The following is a 24,285-nucleotide window of genomic DNA, read 5'->3' as shown; positions in this document are numbered from 1 at the left end:
TTGACACATTTCTATCAACAGCTGGTACAAAGTACAGCTGTGCAACGTGCAGCATCCAAGGAACATTGATCATAATGACAGGCCAACTATTCCTTTAACTGCATATTAACTAGGTTTCATTATTCTTTACGTCTTAAACTTTTGTATGGACAACTTTTTTCTATAGTCTACATAGGAAGAATTTAAAATATGGTTTGAATGAGATTGATAGTAGGAAAGTAGGTGTATATCATCAGTCATCTTAACAAGTTAATTTAAAATGCTAAGGTTGAGGATTAAGGTAGACAGATACATTAGCACTATTTTCAAAAATTTATTCTGATATATTGCAGTATTTTTTTTAATGGAGATTTAGATCTAAGATAAAAAGTTGTCCAACAAAGCACAAAGTCTGCTAGTAAACCAGTTCAATGAGGTCCACCACAGAGAAGTTTACCTATTCAAGAGCATGAGCCTATGGGCTAAAATTTCTTCAGCTAAGAGCCAAGGATGTAGGAGTATCCATTCTGCCAAATTTGTTGAGGACATGACCCGGACCCCTTGTCTTAATGATGTCGGAATCTTGCACTCGGCAAGAAATGATCTTTGATAGCTCATCTAGAATCATTCAACTACAATTTTAAAGAGACATCCAATTCTAAAAAGTTTACCTAGCACGGTGCTGTTTAAAAGGGACTGCCTGATTCTAGAAGTAAGACTCTTTAACAATTTGGGAAAAAAAGGAGGATTATGATTGCAAAAAGCGGAGAATAGTAAATATACATAGATTTATTATTAGAACTGAAAACAAGAGTTGTTCACATCATAATGCAATTTGGCCAGATTAGGCAAGCAAGCCAACTGGATCATAAGTGGGGGGCCACACAGGAGGGCCAAAGTCTCAGGAGAACCACCATCTGGAAGATGGTCTCTCAAAACCTCCTCATTTATGGAACCCAAGCTGTAATTCCACCCTTCCTTCACAGACTTGTTTATAACATACCATACCTTGAAATTGGAGTGCTGTTGAGCCACCTGGTCAAGCTCTTCCCTTAGAAGAATATCACTCTCAGTTCTATTAGCATAGACCAGATGAATACAAGTCTCATCCATGGGATCTTTCAAAACGGCCTTGATGACCTGATACAAGGGTGTTATGCCCGTTCCCCCACCCACCATTGAAATAGTTTTGCAGAGTTTGGTGCCCCCATTAATGGTGAACTTTCCTTGGCCATGATATTGTATATGACCCACAGGCCCTTTTATTCTGATGGAGTCTCCTAGAGCCATGGAATCTAGGTGTTGAGACATGAGCCCCCCATTTGGAAACTTGGGATGTATGCCCTTGAAGTATATCTTGACAAGAAGGTCTAAATGACCTACTTCATCATCTGAGCTTACAGGGGTGTAAGCTCTCATGCATAGCTTGTTGTCTATGTAGGAGGACACAAAGATGTGTTTTCCAGTAGGGAGACCCAGAGTTGCGTTAGGGTTTGGAAGCGCGAATCTAAACAATCTCACATCATTGCTTATTGCCTTCTTGGCAATAAGCTTGCATGTGATGTTTTGCTTTAGGTTCAGTGTCAGCGGCGTGGTTTTGGAGAGCTCTTGCATCGTAACTATCATCTTATTATCACTATCCTCCTGCAGCGCAGGAGGTGTGGTTTTGGAGAACTCTTGCTCCGTTATTGGGGCCAAACTCAGGGCCGTAAAAGCCCTATTCGCTCCATGCATAGAATTTTCTGGCGGAGTATCGCATGAAGAAGAGGAAGATGAAGAGAGAAGCTCGCCTATTCTGTAGTCTTCTAAGATGGCCTTGGCCTTGGAAGAGTGTATGGCATCGAACTCTTCTGTGCAATCTGAGCCGGCGTTGATTAGAATGCTGTCCATTCCACCGGGATGATCTTTGAGGAATTTGGTACAGTCGTACACGTGATTGTGGACAATAATCCATGCAGATTCTCTATTGTTGTGCTTCTGCACCTCGGAGAGTGTGATGTTCTTGGATGATGTGTTCATTATGGGGGTTGATGAGCTCTTTTTAAGGGTTTGATTGGCTTGCTGTTGGGTGTCCTCCAAGAGCTTCTCCCTTGCCATCCATCCTCCCGGTTGGTTCCCTGGTCGAGTTGGGTGCTCGAATACAACCCCTAGTTCTCCGTGGTGAGGCATGCATATGTTTTTCTTTACTCTGAACCAGCAGTTGTTCATCATTCCCTGCACGGTGCCCCAATTGAATAATAAGAATTTAGATTATAAATACAAGGAAGAATAATAATGAATCTCATATATATGTAAAATTAAATTTAGAAATAAATGACAAAGAATATTATGAATAGAGAAAGAAAACATTTGTTTCTTAAGTTCTCTAACATTCTTACGATGAATCATAGAATTTGATCTGAAATGTTGATTGAAAAAAAAAAAAACAATCGAACAAAGAAACAATGAGAAGAAATATTATAAATACAAAGAAAGAAACCATCTATTTGATCAGCTCTCTAACATTCTGATGATGAATCATATATTGAAACGAGGATGTCAATGCAAAAATACATACAATATCGAAACTAGAAGCAAGAAAATGAAAGAATGAATCCAAAGAAAGAAACCATTTATATTTTATGCTGTCCAACATTACGATGATGAATCATAGAGGTGATCTGAAACATTGGTATAAAAGTACATACAGAATCGAAAAACAAAAAGAGGAAGGATTATTAAACAAAGAAAAAACATCTGTTTCTTGAGCTCTCATACACAAGGAAATCGAGAAAAACAACAAGAAAGATTATGAATACAAAGGAAAAATATCTATTTCTTGAGCTCTCTTAACATTCTAATGATGACTCACATAAACATATACACATCTATCTGTAAGAGTTTATGAATTCAGTTATCTTGAATATTTTTGCATCCACGTTCCAAATCATAATCTGTGATCTATCATGGGGATGGAAAACAGCATTAGAGTGCATAAGACAACATATACACAATTAAGAACAAGAAAGACTATGAACACAATTTTTTCTTTCTATTTTCTTGAGCTCTCTAATATCTTGATCATATATCATAGAGTGTAATCTGAATCATTGATGCAAAACACATACACTATCAAATCAAAAAACAACAAGAAAGAAATGTTATGATTATCGACTAATAGTGGTAAATACTAGAGAATTCTAGTAGTTACCATGAGGTTCCAAGTAAGATCTTTGGGCTGAGTGTTCATGGACTCATCCCAAGCACGGACAGCAATCTCCTTGGCGTCTATGACCTCCATGACCTCAACATCAAGCTCCCAGAAGCACCAACACCAGTGTTTTCCATATTTGGTTGGTTTTTCCGGATGAGTCACAGAGCAGAATTTCCAAGTCTGCCCTTCGTCAAATGTTACCTCCACACGAATAACTTTTCTCCCCCCACCTGCAAACAATGTGGAACAACTCTCACTCACTTTAGAATCCCAACCAATCATGACAAACAGCCAAAACATAATAATAATGAACATAAAAAGTGATTAGATACCTATATGCCTAGAGGGAAAGAAGGTAAAACATAACAATAATAAACATAAAAGGTGATTAGATACCTATATGCCTAGAGGGAAAGGAAGTTAAATGAGGTCGTCAATAGAAACATCCAGTGCATAAAGTGTTGTTATCATGTGGCCCATATGCATTGGGCATCTAAGACCAAGATGGGATAGAGACTAGATCTTGTAATGATAATAATAATAGAAGTAATGATAATGATATAATAAGTTACCGGAATACGCATATCCTTTGAGGGTGTAAGGCTTCTGCGTTGTAGCAGAGTTAATTGGGAGGATTTCCTCGTGGGAAGGCGTGGTAATGATGGAGTTTATGTTGAGCTCATTGATGATGTATTCCGGCTTGTTCCACCAACCTGAGAAAGACACCAAACAAATCATTCATTTAGTTTTAGGTACATTAAAACACATCAGATTCTGTCTCCACTCGTAATGATTTGTGGACATTATTTTCAAGTTCAATTATTTGTATCAATGTTTCAGAGAATGTGAGTTCGGATATGGATACAAAATCATTTCAATTTCATGTGGGTTAAGTAAATAAAATATTGTTTTCATTTCATAAAATGCAAGTGAATGTAATCTGAAACATCAAATCAAAATATCATTAATTGCACATTCAGGTAAATAAATTATGGTGAAAAATGAAGTCATAAACATCTACATTTCAAATCATATTCTATTGTAGAATATGACGTAAAATATGGCTGAATATGACCTCAAGCATCAGTCAAAACAATCTCAATTTCAAGCAGTTAAATCTAAAAGCAACACAAGTAAATAAACTACAGTGAAAAATAAGCTCAGAGATGTCCACCTTTCAGATCATATAAGGCCAAATGTGATCTGATACATCAATTCAAAACAATCTTTAATTTCATGTAGTGGAGCCCGCTTGAAAACAACAAAAGTAAATAAATAATGGTGAAAAGTACTGCTGAAACTTTAAGAGACCTCCACATGATCACATTCAATTGGAATATGATCTGAAATATAGTTGAATGTGGCCCACCGAAACATAGATACAACACAATCACTCAACCGAATGCAATCAAATCCATAATCAAAACAATCTCAATTGATATCGACATAAGAAAAGAGAAAGAACACTAACTGGTTGTGATCTGAAACATTCATGCTATTTGACTCTGAAAACAAAACAAGCAACTCGTGCATATCAAATCGAGAAACAACACAAGTAACTCGTGTAGTCAAATCGAGAAACAACACAAGTAACTCATGTAGTTGAATTGAGAAACAACACAAGTAACTTACGCAATCAAATCTAGAAACAACATAAGTAACTCATGCAATGAAATCCATAAACAACACAAGTAACTCACACAACCAAATCAAGAAAAGAACACCACAATGCAAATCACTCATGCAATTGAATACAGAAACAATTCAAAGTAAACAAACTATAGTAAAAGATGTCGACATTGGACCAACAAGATATGGGAAAGTCAATCAATTTAGTGTGATCTGAAACATCAATGCCAGTCAAATCCGAAAACAACACAAGACACTGACAATTCATGCAACTGAATCGAGAAGAATCCAAAAACACCACAAGGCAAATCACTCAAGCAATCAAACCTAGAAACAACACTAAGTAAACAAACTATAGTAAAAGATGTCGACATAGATAAACAACCTATAGTAAAAAATGTAGACACAAATAAACAAACAATAGTAAAAGATGTCGACATTGGACTAACAAGATATATTGGGAAAGTCAATCAATTGAGTGCCGTTTCCAAACAAGGGGGGAGGGAATATTCCACAGCCCATGAGGAACCACCAAACATACCTTGGGAAAGAGCAGAATCGGCATCAACATGGGAAGGCAGGACCTTGTTATCCCTGTGGTGATAATAGCTATCAGACTGAGCCGAGCCCACAGAAATCCTCCGCAGCCATTTCACCATCCGGCCGCCAATAAACCCAGGGATGATAACCCTCACAGGAAACCCATGGTCAGGCTGCAACAGCTGCCCGTTCTGCCTATAAGCCAAGATCACATCTCGGGCAGCGTCCATGGCAACATCGACGGCCACGCTCGTCCCGTACTTGCCCCCGCCACCTCCGGGCAGATCCTCGGCGCCCTCGAAGCACACGAACAGAGCTCCCTCCTTCTTGGACATGATCCCGCACCGGCGCAGCAGGTCAACCAGTCGCACCCCCTTCCAAACAGAGGTGGAGATACCGGCGGCGCCCCAGTTGAAACCGATCGTCTGCTTCACCATATTCTGCTCTTTCCTCCTGTTACCGGCGCAGACGAGGGTGACCGGCAGCTCCCGTGGCCTGAACTCCTCCACCAGCTGAGACATGGTGAATTGCGTGGGCCTTTTCACCAGGCCCGTGACCTCCACGCGCCAGTCATCCCAGCCGCAACGCGGGACATGCCCGTGGTTACGTACGTAGTGTAGTGAGACGGGTGTTATGAAGCCGTGACGCATGAGGCCACACAGGGGGGCCTCTGAGTTGAATGGGTGCCGCCCTGTGAGTCGAACCAGGGACCTGTTCCTCGCCACCCACTCGTCTGCTGTGCCTGCATCTCTATCATCAAATGAAGTCTCCTCCTCTTCTGGGAGCTTCCAGGAAACTACATCTTCTTCTTCTTCCTCTTCCTCTTCTTTCTCTTTTTCGTGCTCGGCCTGGTATTCGAACCTCGGCCGGGGTGGCTGTAATTCGAAGATGGGTGTGGAGTCTGGGACTCTTTTGCCCAGGTGAGCTCGAACGCCATAGGAAATGAGGCCGCTTCGGGGCTCTGCATTGAATTGGTGGCGGTTGTCCACGAAGGCGGCCATGGTGGTGAACACACACTAGAATGAATCCAATCTGGTGGTGAAGAAAACCACAGCAATCTATATCAAAATCTAACAAGAAAAGTTTATTTATACCAAGATATAGAAGAGAGGAGATTTTGGCTCTCAGTCCATCTATCAAAGAAGAGATTTGATTTGGCTTTCAATCCATCTATCTAAGACATCCAGAACACGAGAGATTTGGTCTTGTGCATCTATCCAAGGCATAGAAGAGAAAGAAGAAGAGATTGGTTTTCTCTCTCTAGTTCCTCTCTATCTAAGACAACATGCATGGAGATGCCATTGAGTTAAGAGGATCTGAAAGCAGCAACAAGATCTTCGAACCAAAACATAGAGGAGTATGGTGATGAACCAAAACACACTCAAGAATCTAATCTAGGGAATAGAACAAACTGGTTTCGCTTTCTTTCAATATATCCAAGATTTAGAAGAAGAGTATGGCGATGAACCAAAGCACACAATAATCTACACTAGGAAATAGAACAAATTGGCTTTGTTTCTATCGATCCAAGACATAGAAGAACTTATGGTGATGAACCAAAACATACAAGAATCTACACTAGCGAATAAAGCAAATTGGTTTTCATACAAGACTTTAGGAATCTATCCAAGACATATTTTCTTTCTTTCTAAGACCTAGAAGAAGAGAAATTTGGTTTTCTTTCTCGTTCTATCTATCTAAGACAAACATGGAGGCGCCATTTGAGTTGTGTGATGATCTGAAAGTGAACCAACACACAAGAATCTACACCATAAAAGAGAAGGAAGTGGTTTAGATAGAAGAGTAGGAACTATTTCTTTGTAAGAGTAGGAACTGAACTATTCTATCTAGATAGCCATCTAAGACATGCAAGGAGGAGAAATTGGTGGTCTTTCTCTTCTTTGAAAGGCACATATGGAGGCACCATTTGATTTGTGAGGATCTGAAAGTGAATATATAGTGAAAGAGGAGAGCGAGTGTTGGCAAAGTGGGCCCTAAGATCCATAAGGCATGCAATCTAGGCCACACAAAATTTTCCAACTAATTTGAAGGCATTTGGAATGGGAGGAGAAGAATGGATGTGACCGTGGTCCAAGGAAGAGCGGCTCATTTGAAGGGGAAGCAACGCAGTAGAGGGCATGTGAAGCGGCGAAGTGGGCATATGAGCATTTGGTCATGGCTGTTGGGAGTAATGAAAGGCCAACCTTGCCAACCTGGGTTGCCGGTCCAATCCCATTGATTTGGACAATTGATTTGCCCTCTCCGTAGGTTTCAAAATACCTTCCACCACCACCCATTTGTATAAACAAACACACTATTTTATATAGTATCTCCTGATGCACAAAATGCAAAAGATGATTGGTTTTCACTATATTAAATATATGGTTGTGTTTCCCTGTACTATATTTTATATAGTTGTATTTCATTATACTATATTTTATATTCAAGCTTGTAAAGCTCAAACTATATTTTACTAATGATACATTGTAAAGCACAAAGTGCAATTCTAGGAGCCATGCTAGTTGTTGATTCCAAGCCACGTGCTTGAGCCCCTTATGCCTTGTAAATCTTGAGAATAAAGTCCATGGGTAATTATAGTATGTATGACTTTTCCCTAGAAGATTGTTGACATTATGGTCTTTTTTACCTTAGTGACTTAGTACACAATCAAAACACTATGTATGATATTTATTGATGTGTGACATTTTTTTTAATAATTTATGAACATTGATTAGACTACGGCTTTTTCTAGTGACTTATATTCAAAATACTATGTATGATTATTATTGTATGTGTTTATGAAGATTGTTTAGAGTATGTCTTCTTTCTTTAATGACTGAAATTATAACTATTATAGTATGTCTGATTTTTTCTTATAGGTTATGAATTTTTATTATAGATTATGACAACTGTTTAGGGTATGACTTTTTTCCAAATAATATATATGATTACTATAGTATGTATGGTTTTTGTATAGTTTATCATGAAGATTGTTTAAAACATTTCATGATTTAATTGATATTTTTTCCTAATAGTCTATAAAGACGATTTAGAGTGTTTCAAGATTCTATCGATATTTTTAATAAATAGCTCACAATGATGATGATATTTTTCTAGAGCGTATAAAGATGATTTAAAATAAATATCAAGGTTTTATCTCAAAATAAATATATTATTACATTGGAATTTGGTGTTAATGTTTTCCTAGTGTTTATGAAGATGATTTAGAATATATATCATGATTTTATCCAATTTTTTATATAAATAATTTGGAATGAAATTGATGTTTTCTTATAGTTTTTGAAGATGGTTTAGATTATTTCATGATCTTATCCAAGTGCTAGCTTGGAATGATGTTGATTTTTATCTATAGTATATGAAGAAGATTTAGAGTTATGCCATCATAAATTGTAAGTACCTAAGCAAATGTATGATTTTATGGTTGTTTAACACCTAACTTAGTGTGTTTTTATTATAGTGTACATTATACAGCTTCATAGTTTCACTTAATGAATTTCTAATTACAAATATGGCTCCTTTGTTCCTTTAATCTTATCTACAATCAAGGCAAGGCCTTATTTATAAGAATGCCCATCTATTTGTTTGCAATCAAATAATTCATTTCATCTCCTAAACTCTATGATACTATTTGCAACCTCAATGTTTTGTCCCAACCTCCAAATTGACTGTGTGATCTTATCCCACACCTATTGATTGTTTGTGACCCACAATTCTAGTTTGCGTCTGAAATAGTTGGTATAGAATGACTCATCCATTCTATTGCAACTTTTTGAGACCAAATTTAAATTCACTTCTTATCTTGGTGATTTAATGGAGGATTAAGATTTACAACTAGCTCTTTCAATTTTATCTCTTGAATTTTTTAAAAGTAGGGGCCTCACACTTCATTTTGGTGCTTGATGAAATAAATTTCAAGATTGGAGCCCCAATTTGAAGACATCCCATGAAGTTAGGACTTGTGAATCAAGGTCACATCAATCATTTATCGTGCATTCAAGAATTCAAACTATTTTCATCATCATGTTGGAGCTACAAAAAGATAATGATGATGACTACAAGATCATTAACTGTTGGTTTGCTTGTATCCTTCATCTTTGAATTTGGGGATGATTTCTTGGTACCTTTAAATCTACATTGTTGTGTTTCAGATCTATTATTTTTACACACATTCAATAGTTCGTGCATTGATTGCATTTTCATATAGGGTCTATTCTATCACACTATGTTAGGTATTTACATTATATTTATACACTTTAACTCATAGAAATTTAAGTGTACTCTAGATTCATGAACACTAAATATATTGTCTTTTTCATAATGAATATCCAAGGAGGTGGGATTCACTAGTTAAAATAGGGAGTTGACCAAGAAAAACCATTGTATAACCACTGACACAATCATTTTAGATTTGTAGGTACATAAGGCTCTAGAAATAACTATTATAACTTTTCATTACACCCTACCATTGAGCTAGATTGTTTACAACTTGTTTCGATAGAAAACCCCAAGAACAAAATGATCCAACCATTTTCTTTAAACAATGGCTTGTCTATTTAAAAAAGGTATATATAATGTTCAAACAATATTTTTTTTTCTTTTTTAAACCATAATTTGTACTATGAAGTTTTGATTCACATAGTGTAATTTAGATAAAAATGATTTGTGATCTTTTGTAAATGATAATATATAAGATTTTCCTTTTGTAGGGTTTGGTAACCCAAGTTGGGTCTTTAATTTTATGCTATATCTTGGAAGCTTATGGTATATTGTGCATATGGCTTATATAAAATCATTTTTATATAACCAACTTCGGTATATGTTGTAGTCCTTTGAACACTATTTTGTAACTCTAGATGCATTTAGTTATGGTTTATACAAGCATCAGATTGAAACACTTTGAAAAGTACAATTCAAAGGAAAGTTTACATAGAAGTAGAAGGGTTTTATAGAAATATGTTTTAGAAGTTAGAATGTATTGCACTAGTTTGGATATGCAGAGTTGATTATAAGTACATAAGGTAAATTATTGTATTTGGAAAAAAATATATGCAACGATATATTGTATGCATTGCTTGATCACAAAAAACACATGTGATGTTGAGAGAATCAAAAGTAGTGATCTATGTTGTTTTGTAAAAGAAAACTGAGAAGCAAATTATTCAGTTATGCGAATTTTCAGTGAGACATATAGTGAGGAATTTGAAAATAAATTTAAAATGAAGTAAGTGAGGCACTTTGGGTGGTTTTATTATCTAATTAGGATTCAACTTAGGACAATATTTGTGATGTAATTTTTCTTATCTTTGATATGTCATATTCTTATATCCATTTACTTATCATGATTCAATATCCATAAGTTAATTCTTATCCTATCTTGCTTAAAGATGCCATGTTAATACATCCTTGACTATATGGTCTATCAGTTTTAGAAGTGATAAAACTATAGATGCCCAAAAATGGGCAAACATGCAAGCTCATGTTAATTACCAATTATTCTTCTATTAATTAACAATTATTTAATTGTTAATTAATCATTATTTATTCTTCCTAAATCCAATCTCTCAATCACCTAATCATTTTCTTAAATTTAATTAAATAATAAAGTTTATTTAATTAATCTTAACTTTGATTAATTGGTCTTTATTAGTTAATTTAATTTAATTTCTAATTTCTTATAGTTTGAATTTAATTATTCAAATTATCTAATTATTCATCCAAATTGAATTAATTTCTTCACATCAATTTCCAATTAAATTTCTTTCTAACTTTCATTTCATTTAACTTTTATTAGTTTCATTTAATTTGATACTAGTTTCCCATTTCTTAATAATTGAATTAATTCAATTAAATATTTTAAAACACTTTGCTTTTCGATCATAGACCCTAGGGTTTGAAGTACCCCACTACTCCTCTGGTGAAGGTGATGATATTTGGCATTATCATTCAACTTTCTCATTGTGTTAGGGTTGTGGCTGGTCCCATGCTAGTTTGACTCTTCTTCATGTTGCTTCCATCCCTTGGCCTGCTCCCAATGGTGACTCTTTGTGGCCTATTGCCACCTCTTCCAAGTGGTTTTGTCACCTAGCCTTGGCCATTTCACCTCCCAAGACTAAGGAGGAAAAATATATAGATGATGATGGGTGGTCTATCCTTGGCCTACCCACAAACCCCAAACTTAGATGGGGAAAGGAAAATCAAAATGACCCACCTTCCTTAATTGGAACTTCTTTAGCTTCTTAAGGTGGTTATATTTTTTTATGAATAGTTATTATTACCTTCTGGTTGTTGGTCACATGACTCTTGTAGAGTGATCTTGTATCCCCTATCATTTTTTTGTGAATATGTACTTCAATATTATCAATTAATAGAGAAAACCTTGTTCATCAAAATTAAGACAAAATAAAAAATGGAAAACAAGAAAATCCAAATTTATGAATATTATAAATTTGAAATTAGAATATCCTCATCAATTGAAAAATTAAATTTTTGAAAATAATTATCTCTTCAAAATCAAGAAAAATCAAAATTTTTATTTTTTTCTACTTGTTATTTTTGGAAACTTTATCTTTTTGAAAATGGGAGGGTGGGTGCACCAAGATGGTGTACAATTTAGTGGACACCACAAAAAATAAAAGATAAAAGATAAAAATGTGAATAACCCAATCGGGTCTCGATCAAGTTATTCATAACACAATCAAGTTATATGAAATTTCAAAAAGCAGCTAGGCTTGGTTACTGAGCCTAGCAAAAAAACATAAAAAAACCAAAAGACTATTAGGTTTTGAAACATGATTAGGTTTCTAGGATGAAAAATATCTTCAAAAATCGATCAAATTATTTAAAACCCGATTGGATTATTCAAAACCCATTCGGGTTTTGAAGAAATAAAAGCAAACTCCACTCTAGAAGCCATAACATTCACATCCTGACTCCGATTGACTTCGTTCAAAATGCGTCATAATGCTATTGAAGAAATCTACAACATAGTGTAGCTAAAATAATAGTAGTAGATCAAGATTTTCTTTTCCATCTATTATAATCAATCATGGTCTAAAATAAGAAGTCATTATATTACAAGCATGGAGTAAATAGGTTATAGGTAAAAGTATTATCATATTTTTATTATCTTTCTATCATCTCTCACCCCCTATATCTATTTCTCACACATAAACTCACTCACTCATTCACTCACTAACTCCTAATCTCTCTCTCTCTCTCTCTCTCTCTCTCTCTCTCTCTCTCTCTCTCTCTCTCACACACACACACACACACACACACACACACATATATCACTCCCTTCCTTTCTCTCTCTCATACACACACACACATATCCCCTTGTGTGTGTGTGTGTGTGTGTGTGTGTGTGTGTGTGAGAGAGAGAGAGAGAGAGAGAGAGAGAGAGAGAGAGAGAGAGAGATGGAGAGAATGGGATAGCATAGAGAGAGAGAGGGGGGGGTGATGTATGTGCGTGAGAGAGAGAGAGGGGTATTAGGGATTACTTAGAGAGAGACAACACTTAAGGGTAACAAGTTAGACATAGAGAGAGAGAGAGAGAGAGAGAGAGAGAGAGAGAGAGAGAGAGAGAGAGAGAGAGGTTAGGAGTTAATTAAAGAATACGAGATGTTAGGAGTTAGTAACAGAGATATCTTAGGATTTATTTAGTTATTTTGTGAGTGTGTTTATGTGTGTTTGAGAGGGAGATAATTAAGAATATGTTAGCATTCACGTTTACCTATTGATTACACATTTGGAAAATAATGACTACCTATTTTAGATTATACTTAATTCAAATTGATGGAAATTAAAATTTTGATGACATAGGGTTGATTTATCTACATGATTTTGTAGATCTCTTTAATATATTTCCAACACATTTCTAAAAGAGTTAATTGGACTCTGTATGTGAAAGTTATGGCCTTTTGAGTAAAGCCTACTTTTAGTTCTTCAAAACCCAATGCACTTTTTTTCATTTTCATAACCCAATTGGGTTATTTGAATTCTAGAAACTCAATCAAGTTATAGCTTGGTGATAGCATAGGGAAATGACCCAAAGTCTTGGGAGACTATTTTCACTCCAATTTTTTTTTTTTCCTTTAGACATTTTTTTATCTTCTAAGATGATTTCTCATCTTTGCCTTCATCAGGTTTGCTAATGGTGAACTGTGCATTTCTAAAATTACTACCCTAATATTACACATTTTCTTAGCTTTCTAACCATATAAATGTTTTTATTTTTGGACAATATTAACAATGCAAACTTTAATTACTTTTACCAATGCCTTAACATTCCTCATAGACATATGTCTACCATTTTTTCAATAAATTTTGATATACTTAACCAAATTCAAAATAAATTATATATTATTGTTCTACACTTGATTCTATACACTTTTTTTATAAAAAAAAGGTCCATTTTTTATTATTTTGGTGCAAGTTATTCTCAACACACAAACAGGTACCAAAATTTTAAGATGTAGTCAATTCAATAATTCGTAAAAAATAAATAATCATTAGAAAATTACAAAAAAATACACAATTTCAATATATGAATCTTAAATATCATTCTACCAAAGGGTTATGTAAAATAATAAATATAAATATGTGTTTTGTTATACACATGAAAATAACTACATGTTATGTTTTCTAAAAAAATTAAGAACTATTTTTTGTGTGCACAGGGTTTGATCCACCTAATCTTATCCATTTTGTAAAAACTCTAATAGTTTAGAAAGTAGACTCAAACAACTACAATTTATATATTTTACACATATTGTCATTTTGAGTGGCTAAACCTCAAATGTCTCCTCCAAGTTCAGACTTGATTTCAGAAAAAAGGTGTCCACTTATACCCCCCTTTTCGTACACCATCTTGGTGCACTCACCCAGGAATATCTATCCAACTTTACTTTCCTCTTTTAACTCTTCTCTAAAATATTCTCCAATCTCTTATCTTCCAATCCATCGATCTCATTTTTTTCCAAATTAATCTTGATCACTCATTTAACCCAAAAATCATATACAAACCCCCATTACATCTCATATTATAATCTCCAAATTTGCATCAAACATATGTTGCAGTCTTACTAAGTCTTTTGTCATATTTTCTTATAGCTTTGAATTTGGATGTTTTTGGATTCATCATTGAGTGTCAACCAACCATATCCCAACACACTAAAGATTAGAAACATAAGCCTTGGAGTATCGTATGATTTCTTTGATCTAGTTTAATTGATTTTAATCATGATACTTTATTATGATGTTGTTTTGTATGGCTTTAGTTTGTGTAGTTGTTGATTGTTGGTTGGTTTTAGATAATCTGGTATTACTAACCCTTCTTAAATTTAGCTTGTATAGAATACCCTACTATAGATACTTATCCTAAAATGACACAATCTATCATAATATTTATATATAATTAACTAATGATTTATTTGATATCATGTTAGCTTTGTCAAAATATGAGTTGATTTCTCAAATCAATAATGTTTACTTAGGTTCTTAATTTGAAGTATGCTTATACTTATAATAGTTATCGTTCCAAGGCTTGAAATGTTTTTGAAGGTTATTTGAGATTAGTATACCATTGATTCATCCCCTCTCGTAATATTGTACTCCAAAGAATTTTTGGTATTGGAGTTTCTTTAATAGTATTTTCCATTAAATTTAATAGTTTTATCTAATGATATTAATGTTATGCATATAAAATTTCTCAAGGTTTGGGAGGAGAAGAAAAATAAATAAAATGATGTATTTCTACACTAAAAAGGAAAGATCGTGCTCAATAAAAGTTTGAACTCTCTAATGTTTGTAAATACAAATTTTATTGATCCATGTGAAGAAAAAAGTGGTCGCCTACAGTTTCAATATTATAGGTACCATTATTGAGCTTTCTTTCAAAGTTATGATTAAGTAAAGTGGGATAGGGCTCAAATCCTTACAAAAAAATTAACACCAAGTCCATAGAAATAAAGATAACATCATGAGCAATCACACCTACAAAAAAAAAACAACTACTACTACAATAATAGACAAAAATCAACAAAAATTGAAAACATCTAACTAGGATGGGACCCAAAAACCTAGCCACTAAGGCCAAAAGAATGAACCAACCTGCCCCAAAACTAGCAACCAAAAACAAGGAAATAATAGAACCATCATGCACCATCCACCAAGCACTACACCAGCTACACTAAATCATCAGACACCAGCCACTAGAAATGATCAACATTAGAAACTAAACACCAAGGACCCAACATATACCCACTAGAGGAAAAGGTGGAAGGAAAACCAACTGCCTCTTCAACTCCTTGAGTTTCTCTAAGAAAGAGAACTTGGGAGGAAGGCGGCAATAATCTCACTCCTCCCTTAAGAGCCCACCAAATTACCATCCACTTTTCTCGAGATAACCTCCTTGTACTTCCTCTTCATTAATCTTTCTTTAAGCTAAAGTTTTAGGAAACCAATATCAGCCTCCATCTTTTCATGAACATAATTATTGTGAGCAATCAAATTATGAATTTGATCCTCAATCTAGTCTTGACTTTTCTTTATAGCCACAATAGCCTTCAAAATTTCATTCTTTTCTTCCTCTAGGGTAAAAGCACAAATCTGTGTCACCTTTTATAAAGGAGAAGTGATATCAGAATTTAAAGTCTTCAACTTTAATGAAATAAAAGTGGCATTTGTGCTTAGAATTTGAAGATGATGTAAACTAATGAAATGTGTAAAATTGGATGAAGTTTATGTCTATAATTTTTTAAAAAAAAATTTACTGAAAATTTTATTTATTTTTGAATTTTTAAAGTATATTTTTTAATTTTTTAAAAATACTAAAAATATAGAGTTTTTTTTCCTATCAAACAAATATATGCAAATGTTTATATTTTGGTTTTATTTTGGAATATGTTAGAGTTAACATGTATACCTGGTGCACCAAAAAAGAAAAATTGAAATTTGGCTAATATTTTTGAAGTTATAACTAGTCAAAGTCAAAGTTATCAGAAATAGACAGATTTTTCCTCCTGTCAAACTTTTTCCATCAAATCTACATATTTTTTTAAAAAAATTACATATTATTGAAGAAGACTCTCTCCTCTAGTGCAACATAAAAAAAATTTAATTTTTTAACATGATTTACTATTTTTTTCTTATTTTTGAATAGACATCTTCCTGAATCTTAAGATACCTAGTTGTAATATTTTCAAATTATAACATATTATTCATAATCAAAACTTTAAAAAAATTATACAATTATAATCGTGACTCCGAGAACTATAAAAGTATATTTTTAGTTTTAAAAAATACTTCAATTTAGTAGGTCAAATTGGCCTTCAAAGTGAGATGTTTACAGAAGTTTTGATTTTTGCTTGTTTGGCTACCACATAGGCTGCCACATAGACTGTTTCGGCTGGAACTGTTTCGACCGTAATAGTTTCGGCCAAAACGCCTGTCGACAGGAGAAACCGCTAGCGGTTAATGTGACTATTTGATATAAAAAATTTTTTTTTCCCTTTTTTTAAAAATTAAATATACAAGGACAACAAAAATTGGAAGAAGATTTACAAAAAATAATTAATTTTGAAGCAATTTTCAACAACTATTTTGCGGATTTAATCAATATTGCAAAGGATCGAATATTTTGAAGGTGCTTTTTTTCTCTTCTAATTATTTTTATTTTTATGTATTATATATTGAATCATTAGCTGCTATTTAGTGAAATCTAAATTTATTTATTTATTTTTCTATAGATTGAAATATTCAATGGGTAGTAAAAGGAAAAGATCAAGGAAATATGATAGAAAAAGAGATGACAAAATGAAAGGCCATACAAAACATGCTCAAAACCAACCTACTGAAATTCCTGAACATGATGAGATTCGTGAAGAAAATGAAAGTAATGAAGAGGAAGAAATTGGCAGTTCTATTGATAGAGACAAATTAGAAAGCATAAAAAATTTGATGGATTTGGATGAAGAACTACTTTTTAACCAAATTCCATCTAAGGATATGATAAATGATAACACTATCAGAAAGCATTGTCAAAAAATGTGGGATGAATATTTCAAGGATAAAAGTATATTTGGACATGCACAATTATTTGTCAAGTTATTTAGGAGAAAAGATATGAGACCTGTTTTAGAGTTGTTGGGTGTTGATAACAGGAAAAGCCATGCCCATAATATTAATAAAACAATAGTTGAAAATTTGCAAAATGCTTATAACAAAATTGACAACACAACTCAAGGAGGTGATTTGAGTAATGCACGTAGAGCATTGATGACTACTATATCTAGTAGAAAATTGACACATAGAAAATAGGTACATGCAATTTTTGATGTACTACATATATCTAGAAGAATTGTCTAGAGATACATCAAGGGGAGAAATATGCTAGATGATAACATTGAGAATAACTGGGTGAATATTTGTAGAGTTCCTCGAAAAGACAGGATTTTTGAAGAAGTAAAAAGACAAGTTATTGAAATTTGGACCACACATTCTCATGTTTCTTCCAACAAGCGTGATACTATACAAATTAAAGATCAAGAAACAGGGGCCAAAATTGAACATCCAAAACATTTCATAGATATAACTCAAAGTGAACTTTTTGAAGCATTCAAACAAGAATTTTCAAATGTCAAAATATGTCAAAGAATGTTTGAGAGTTTAGGTCCTTCCTTTGTATGCATAAACAATATGTGAGAAACTTGTTGTTGTAGAAATCATGTTGAATTTGGTCTACACTTGCAATCATTTAAAAAAGTTATGGCAATACTTGATCCTAATTTGGTCATCCCTAGCAGTACAACACAATTTGTGAGGTCCATATTATGTGATAAATTAGAAGATTCAAATGAATTTAAAGTGCAATGCATCAAAAATCAGTGTGAAGATTGTGCAGATTTACACAAATTTTCTGAAATTATGCAAGTTGAGAATATTAATGAATCCACACCAGTTTCATGGATGAGATATGAATATGAGACATACCAAAATAATAGAGGGGATGAATCCAAAAAAATTGTATTGAAGGAGAGTGAATTGCATTATGATGAGTTCATGGCCAAGTTCCATCCATTGATATATCCACATATCTAACATTGTCATGGTACACGATGGCAAGCTAAATAGTTTCGTGATTCCAAAAATTGTTTTCCACCTGGTTGTATACTTTCAGTTGTAGATTTTTCTGAGAATTATACATTTGCACCTCATACAGAGCTCCAAAGCCAATATTATCATTCTGAACAAGTTGCAATATTTGTGCAAGTGACCTATAGACATGCACAATTTGAGGTGGATCAGATAGAAAGATTGGATGAAAATGAACGCATCATCATCAAAGAGGTTCATTTCTATATTAGTGATGATAAAGTTCATGACAGGAGTTATGTGGCTCATTGTTTTGCAATGTTCTTTGAAGATCTCAGAAATCGTGGAATAAATGTTTTAGAGCACTTGATTTGGTCTGATGGATGTGCAGGTTAGTATACACGAAATAGTTACACATTTATTTAACTTTATTTTAACTCGTATTTATTTGGACATGTCTATTTCTATTTGATATATGTACTTGGATAATTGTAGATACTTATCATGTTTCATGTTCACAAGACAATTCAAATTTGCAAAAGCATTTAATTGGTTAGCAATGCAACATGCTAGAACCAATGTTAAGTTTTTATGGAATTTCTTTGAAAGTGGACATGGAAAACGGGAGCATGATGGAGCAGGAGCATGTATAAAACGTGTGCTTCGACAACATGAACTTGCAAGTAAATATATGCATTTTTTAAATGTACATGTTTAATACTCTAATAGCATATATTTTAAATTTTATATATACATGCATATTGTATGTACATACAGGGAATAGGATAGAGAGCACAAATCAAATTGTTGAATGGTGCAAAGTTCATTTTTCTACTCGAGATACTGAATATAATAAGCGTTACTTTTGGGAGGTGAAAGGTGAACTAAGTTATATTTATTTTTAATGTCTTTTTCAAATCAAGTTGAGTTTTTAATTAAATATTTATTTTGAAATATGACAATTAGTTTTTGTATTTGTAACAGATATAGATCAATCTAATCCTTACAATTGTCAAACGATTCTTGAAATTAGAAGTTTACATCAAGTGATGACTACAGGAAACCATAAACCTCCAGTACTTAAAGTAAGAGAGAAAACATGTTTTTGTGATGACTGCATTAAGGACAATGTAGTGAGTGCATGTGAAAATATCGGGAATGGATATGTTTCACATTGGGATTTGAAGGAGATAGTTAGAAAGCCTCCTTTTGAAGACGTTGACATTGAAATTGACATTCATGATCCTATATATTCAGCTGATTATGAGCACATTTCTGATTTAGTTGTGGCAGGTTTGTGTGTATATATACATATATATATATTAATATACATGTATATTTGTTTTAAAATTAATTTATATTTATCTTTTTATATACATGCAGGAGATATTTTTGCAGTTCAAGCCTTACCAGATAATGCGAAAAATGTGGACTATTATCTTTTAAGATGCACAAAAGCAAAACACAAGTTTCTAGAAGGAACTATAGATGCTGATGAATAGTCATATCCAATTGGATAAGTTGTTATTGAAGGAACATATTATCAACAAACAAGGGTAATTGGTAGTGGAATTGAATTTATTGAATACAAGCCTGGAGAAAAGGTTTTACACTACAGTAACCATGTTATAGCAACCAAATTACATTTTGAAGCAGTACAAAGAAAAGGACGTCGTGGAAATCAAAAGTGGAAATTGCCTATTGAAGAACATGAAAAACTTCTAGAGATAATAAAAAGTAGAGAGGATCCTAACAATACATTGTTTGTGGAGCTCTAGTTTACCTATGTACTTATTATGGAGCTCTAGTTGAGTTATGCCTACATAGCTCTTATACTTTCATATTTAATATTGATAGGATATTTGTTTTATAAATTTTTGTACATTGGATCATTTATCTTGCATATGCAAAATTAGACATGTATTGTTATTTTTATTTAAATTCGACATGGATATCTCATTTAAGACCAGGTCTCTTAGGACCTCCCCTTAAGACAACCCTTTTAGTATTTGTATACATTTGTATGTACATATAATCTTTATATGTTCTTATATGATACATTCTTTATGTTTTCATATAATCATTATGTTCTTACATGTATATGTTATATGAACTATGTTACATATTACATGTACATTATATTTTATTAATTAAATGCTATTAATTATAGTTAATTAAGAATGTATGTCATTAAATACAGTTAATTAAGTCATTAAATAGAGTTAATTATTAAGACATTAAATATACTTAGATTAAATATAGTTAATTTAAAGGTTAAATATAGTTAATTATAGTTAATTAAGGCATGTCATTAAATAGAGTTAATTAGTAAGACATTAAATATAATTAGATTAAATATAGTTAATAGGATTAAATATAGTTAGTTATAGTTAATTAGGTTAAATATAGTTAATTAAGGCATGTCATTAAATATAGTTAATTATATAGTTAATTAAGACATGTCATTAAATATATGTTATATTGTTATGTACATCGACCATTAAAATTATATAGTTAATTACACTTAGATTAAGGCATTAAGATGAATAACTATACATATACATGTAAAATTGAATATTGAAAATATGAATAACATATAGAAACATGTGCATAACACATACATAAGTTACATAAAAGATGAAGACATCAAAAGATCAATAAAATAGACGTCTACATTAAAAGATCAATAACATACATGTGCATATATTTGGAGAATATAATGTACCCCTATCAAATGTATAAAAATAGATCATGTAGATCAAATGTCTAGAAATAACATATATAAAACATCAAAATCTCCATATAAACATGTATCTAGAAATAACATATAAAACATCATTTAGTGTCCATGATATAAACATGTATCTAGAAATAACATATAAAACATCAAAGTGTCCATATAAACCATGTATCTGAAAATAACATATAAGACATCAAAGTGTCTGGATATAAAATGTATGCATATGGAAATAACATATAAAACATCAAACTGTCCATATAAATATGTATCTAGACATAACATGTGTGTAATAAAATAAAAGGCCACATATGATCTAATCAGCTACATCCCCCCTCCTGATCCTGGGCCTTGTGCCCAAAAGGGTCTATCAGCTGCATCTGAACCCTGTGTCAAATGATAACAAGTGAACCATTTAATTATGTGTACAGACAAATTATATCAAGATCTACATGTATATAAATCAAATATATATATATTGTAACATACCTGGGACTCACGACGTGTAGGATCTGTCGGTGTCTGCAGATCAGCAAAACGTAACATACCATCACTCAAACCCTATAACACATACACAAACACACACATATACATTAATTTAAAAATATAGACATATTATTTACTATAATAAAAATAAATCTAAACATATAGAGATATTTACCGTAGCATTATGTAATGCTCTACCGATCTGACTGATATCTGAATCATGTAATGAAAAAATACGATCAGCATCCAAGTCAATAGTGCGGCCCTGATCTGAAAGCATGGAAGTAAATAGACTAGGCTATATGGTGCCACTAAGATCCTGAGCAGGGGAGGGGTGTTGTAGGGTCCTGAGTAGCTAGGGTTGGTGCTATAGCCTGGGCCTGTGTAGCAGTAGGAGTAGTAGAAGGTGCAGGAATGTCCTCCTGCCTCTGTAATTCCTCTGGGACTGTTGTACGTGACAAAATATGTCTAATCTAAGAGCTCATGTCATGAAGTGGAATCCCTAAGAGTGTAGATAATGCTCGATATGCATCTAAAAGCTTAGATGCTAAATATGATGCCAAATGATGCAATGCATACACCTCTAAGACTGCAAAAATGTCTATAGGAGAAGGTATGTCTGCAACTCCATAATCATCATCAACAGGTGTGCTAGATGATGTAGCTGTGGGAGCGGTACCTCAAGATCGTAGCATATATCAACTACATCGATCAGAATAAATCTCGTGTAACTGTGTGGCGACATTGGTGATGCTCGAAAAATTTTGTGTCCTAATTGTGTCATCAGGAACACTCTCACCTATAGTAGCCATCTATGGACCTCTCGGCATAACCAAAAGGTTTGGACCCACCATTTCCTGTTTGTTAATGGGTGCAGGAGCGTTCGCGGGTCTAAATCTGTTAGAAAGTCTCCCCTGACCCTGCCCAACATGCCCTAGATAATCTGTATAGTCAACATCATAGTGTAAATGAAATTTTGCAAACAATTGTTTGCAGAAATATAGGGGGAACTCATCCTTCTGTGGCCATCTATGATGAGTAGCCAACCAACAAGGATATATCAATGGTGTGACGAGTGGATCAGTACACTTCATCGCAGAGTAGCCTCTGACTCTGTGACGATCTGCATAAGATGGAAACATGGTTTTCACCATGCTAGTGGAAACCTCAGTGTCAATCTGTGTGTACTTCACAGTGCCAGTGACACTGTGAGATAAAGAAGAATAAAATGTCTCAATGCTCATATCATCAAAAGGATTGTATGATTCAACTATCTGAATCATACGAAATAACTCCTCTCGCATTGCTATGACCTTCTCCCTATTAGGGAGGGTGGTAGAAGAGGAAAGTGAGGTATCCAAAACTTGCATAGCACGAGATAATTTCACAACTGTATCTCTAAATAACTGCTGTCTATCATGGGTGGAGGAGGTCGATCTATGTGTTGTACCAGACTCAGCACTCTGACCCCCACCATGAACACTGGCATCCCCCGAGGATGCAGGAGCACGATCCCCAAAACTAGATGCCATAATGTATATATGAAAATAAATATGAGGATATGAATGTGAAGCTACAATCTGAGTGATAAATATCTAGAGATCTGCACATGCATATATATACAAATATAAACATACAAGTCTATTTAAATTAAAATAATTAAAAGTTAAATTTAATTTGAAACACATGTACATATAAATACACAACATTAAATGTATGGTGCTAAATTCAATCATGTAACATACATATGTATTTTAAAACAAATTATCTTAGAGACCATATCTAATGTACATTGTAACGTGCTCATGCAAATGTGAAAAATAAATATTTGTACATTTACATGTATATGCAATAAAAATAAAATAAAATTTCTTGATTAAATGATAACTAAGTGTACACATGTACATACATGCAATAAAAAATATAATTCTTGACTAAAATCTAAATTTTGATGTAAATACTTTGATGATTATGGGGAGTGTAGATGAGAGTTAGGACATAGGGATAGAAAAATTTGTTACTAGATAAGTAAATGAGTTTAGTTAGCAAATGTTAGTTTAATATTTAGAACTCATGACTTAATTTAGTAGTTTGAATTAGAGTTAAGAATGTTAATAAAGTAAATGGGATATAGTTTTATTAAGGTTGATAGTAAGGTCAGTCTATTATGTGCTAGTAAACATATGAATACCTATTAAAACCTATAACAGACGTAATGACCTAGTAGGAGTCCCTAGGTCCCCTTAACATATATGTGGATAAAAATACCTAGAAATGTATCATGAGGTCGTTATGTGTCATTTGGTAATGTAAGAATCATCATTACCTAATAAGACCTATTATATCCTAATAATACATATTAAGACTTATTAGAACCTATAAAAAATAGTATGACCTATTACGACTCCTATGTCCCCTTAAGACACACATGTATGGATAACGTATTGAAAAACACAATTGACATAAGTGATCTTAATGTGTTTTTTGGTAATGTAAGACTCATTATTACCTGATAATACCTATTATGTGCTAGTAAACATATGAATACCTATTACAACCTATAACAGACGTAATGACCTAGTAGGAGTCCCTAGGTCCCCTTAACATA

At 33.4% G+C, this 24,285-nt stretch overlaps 1 protein-coding gene across 1 annotated transcript; it reads right to left on the bottom strand.

The window, feature by feature from the left end:
- Window positions 1-747: 747 nt before the first annotated feature.
- Window positions 748-7,269, bottom strand: LOC149575323 (nitrate reductase [NADH] 2-like). The gene is made up of 4 exons (XM_089815095.1): window positions 5,343-7,269; window positions 3,745-3,885; window positions 3,170-3,402; window positions 748-2,193 (listed from the first exon to the last, which is right to left on the bottom strand). Exons 1-4 carry the CDS (start codon window positions 6,340-6,342, stop codon window positions 775-777), a joined length of 2,793 nt encoding a protein of 930 aa, XP_089671221.1. The 5' UTR covers window positions 6,343-7,269; the 3' UTR covers window positions 748-774.
- Between the last annotated feature and the right edge of the window lie 17,016 nt (window positions 7,270-24,285).

This window comes from Cupressus sempervirens, chromosome 2 (genome assembly GCF_028749045.1).
Source record: "Cupressus sempervirens isolate cs-2001-9-10 chromosome 2, ASM2874904v1, whole genome shotgun sequence".
NCBI lineage: Eukaryota > Viridiplantae > Streptophyta > Pinopsida > Cupressales > Cupressaceae > Cupressus > Cupressus sempervirens.
Note: the sequence above shows the minus strand (reverse complement) of the source record. Positions and strands in the feature narration are given on the sequence as shown.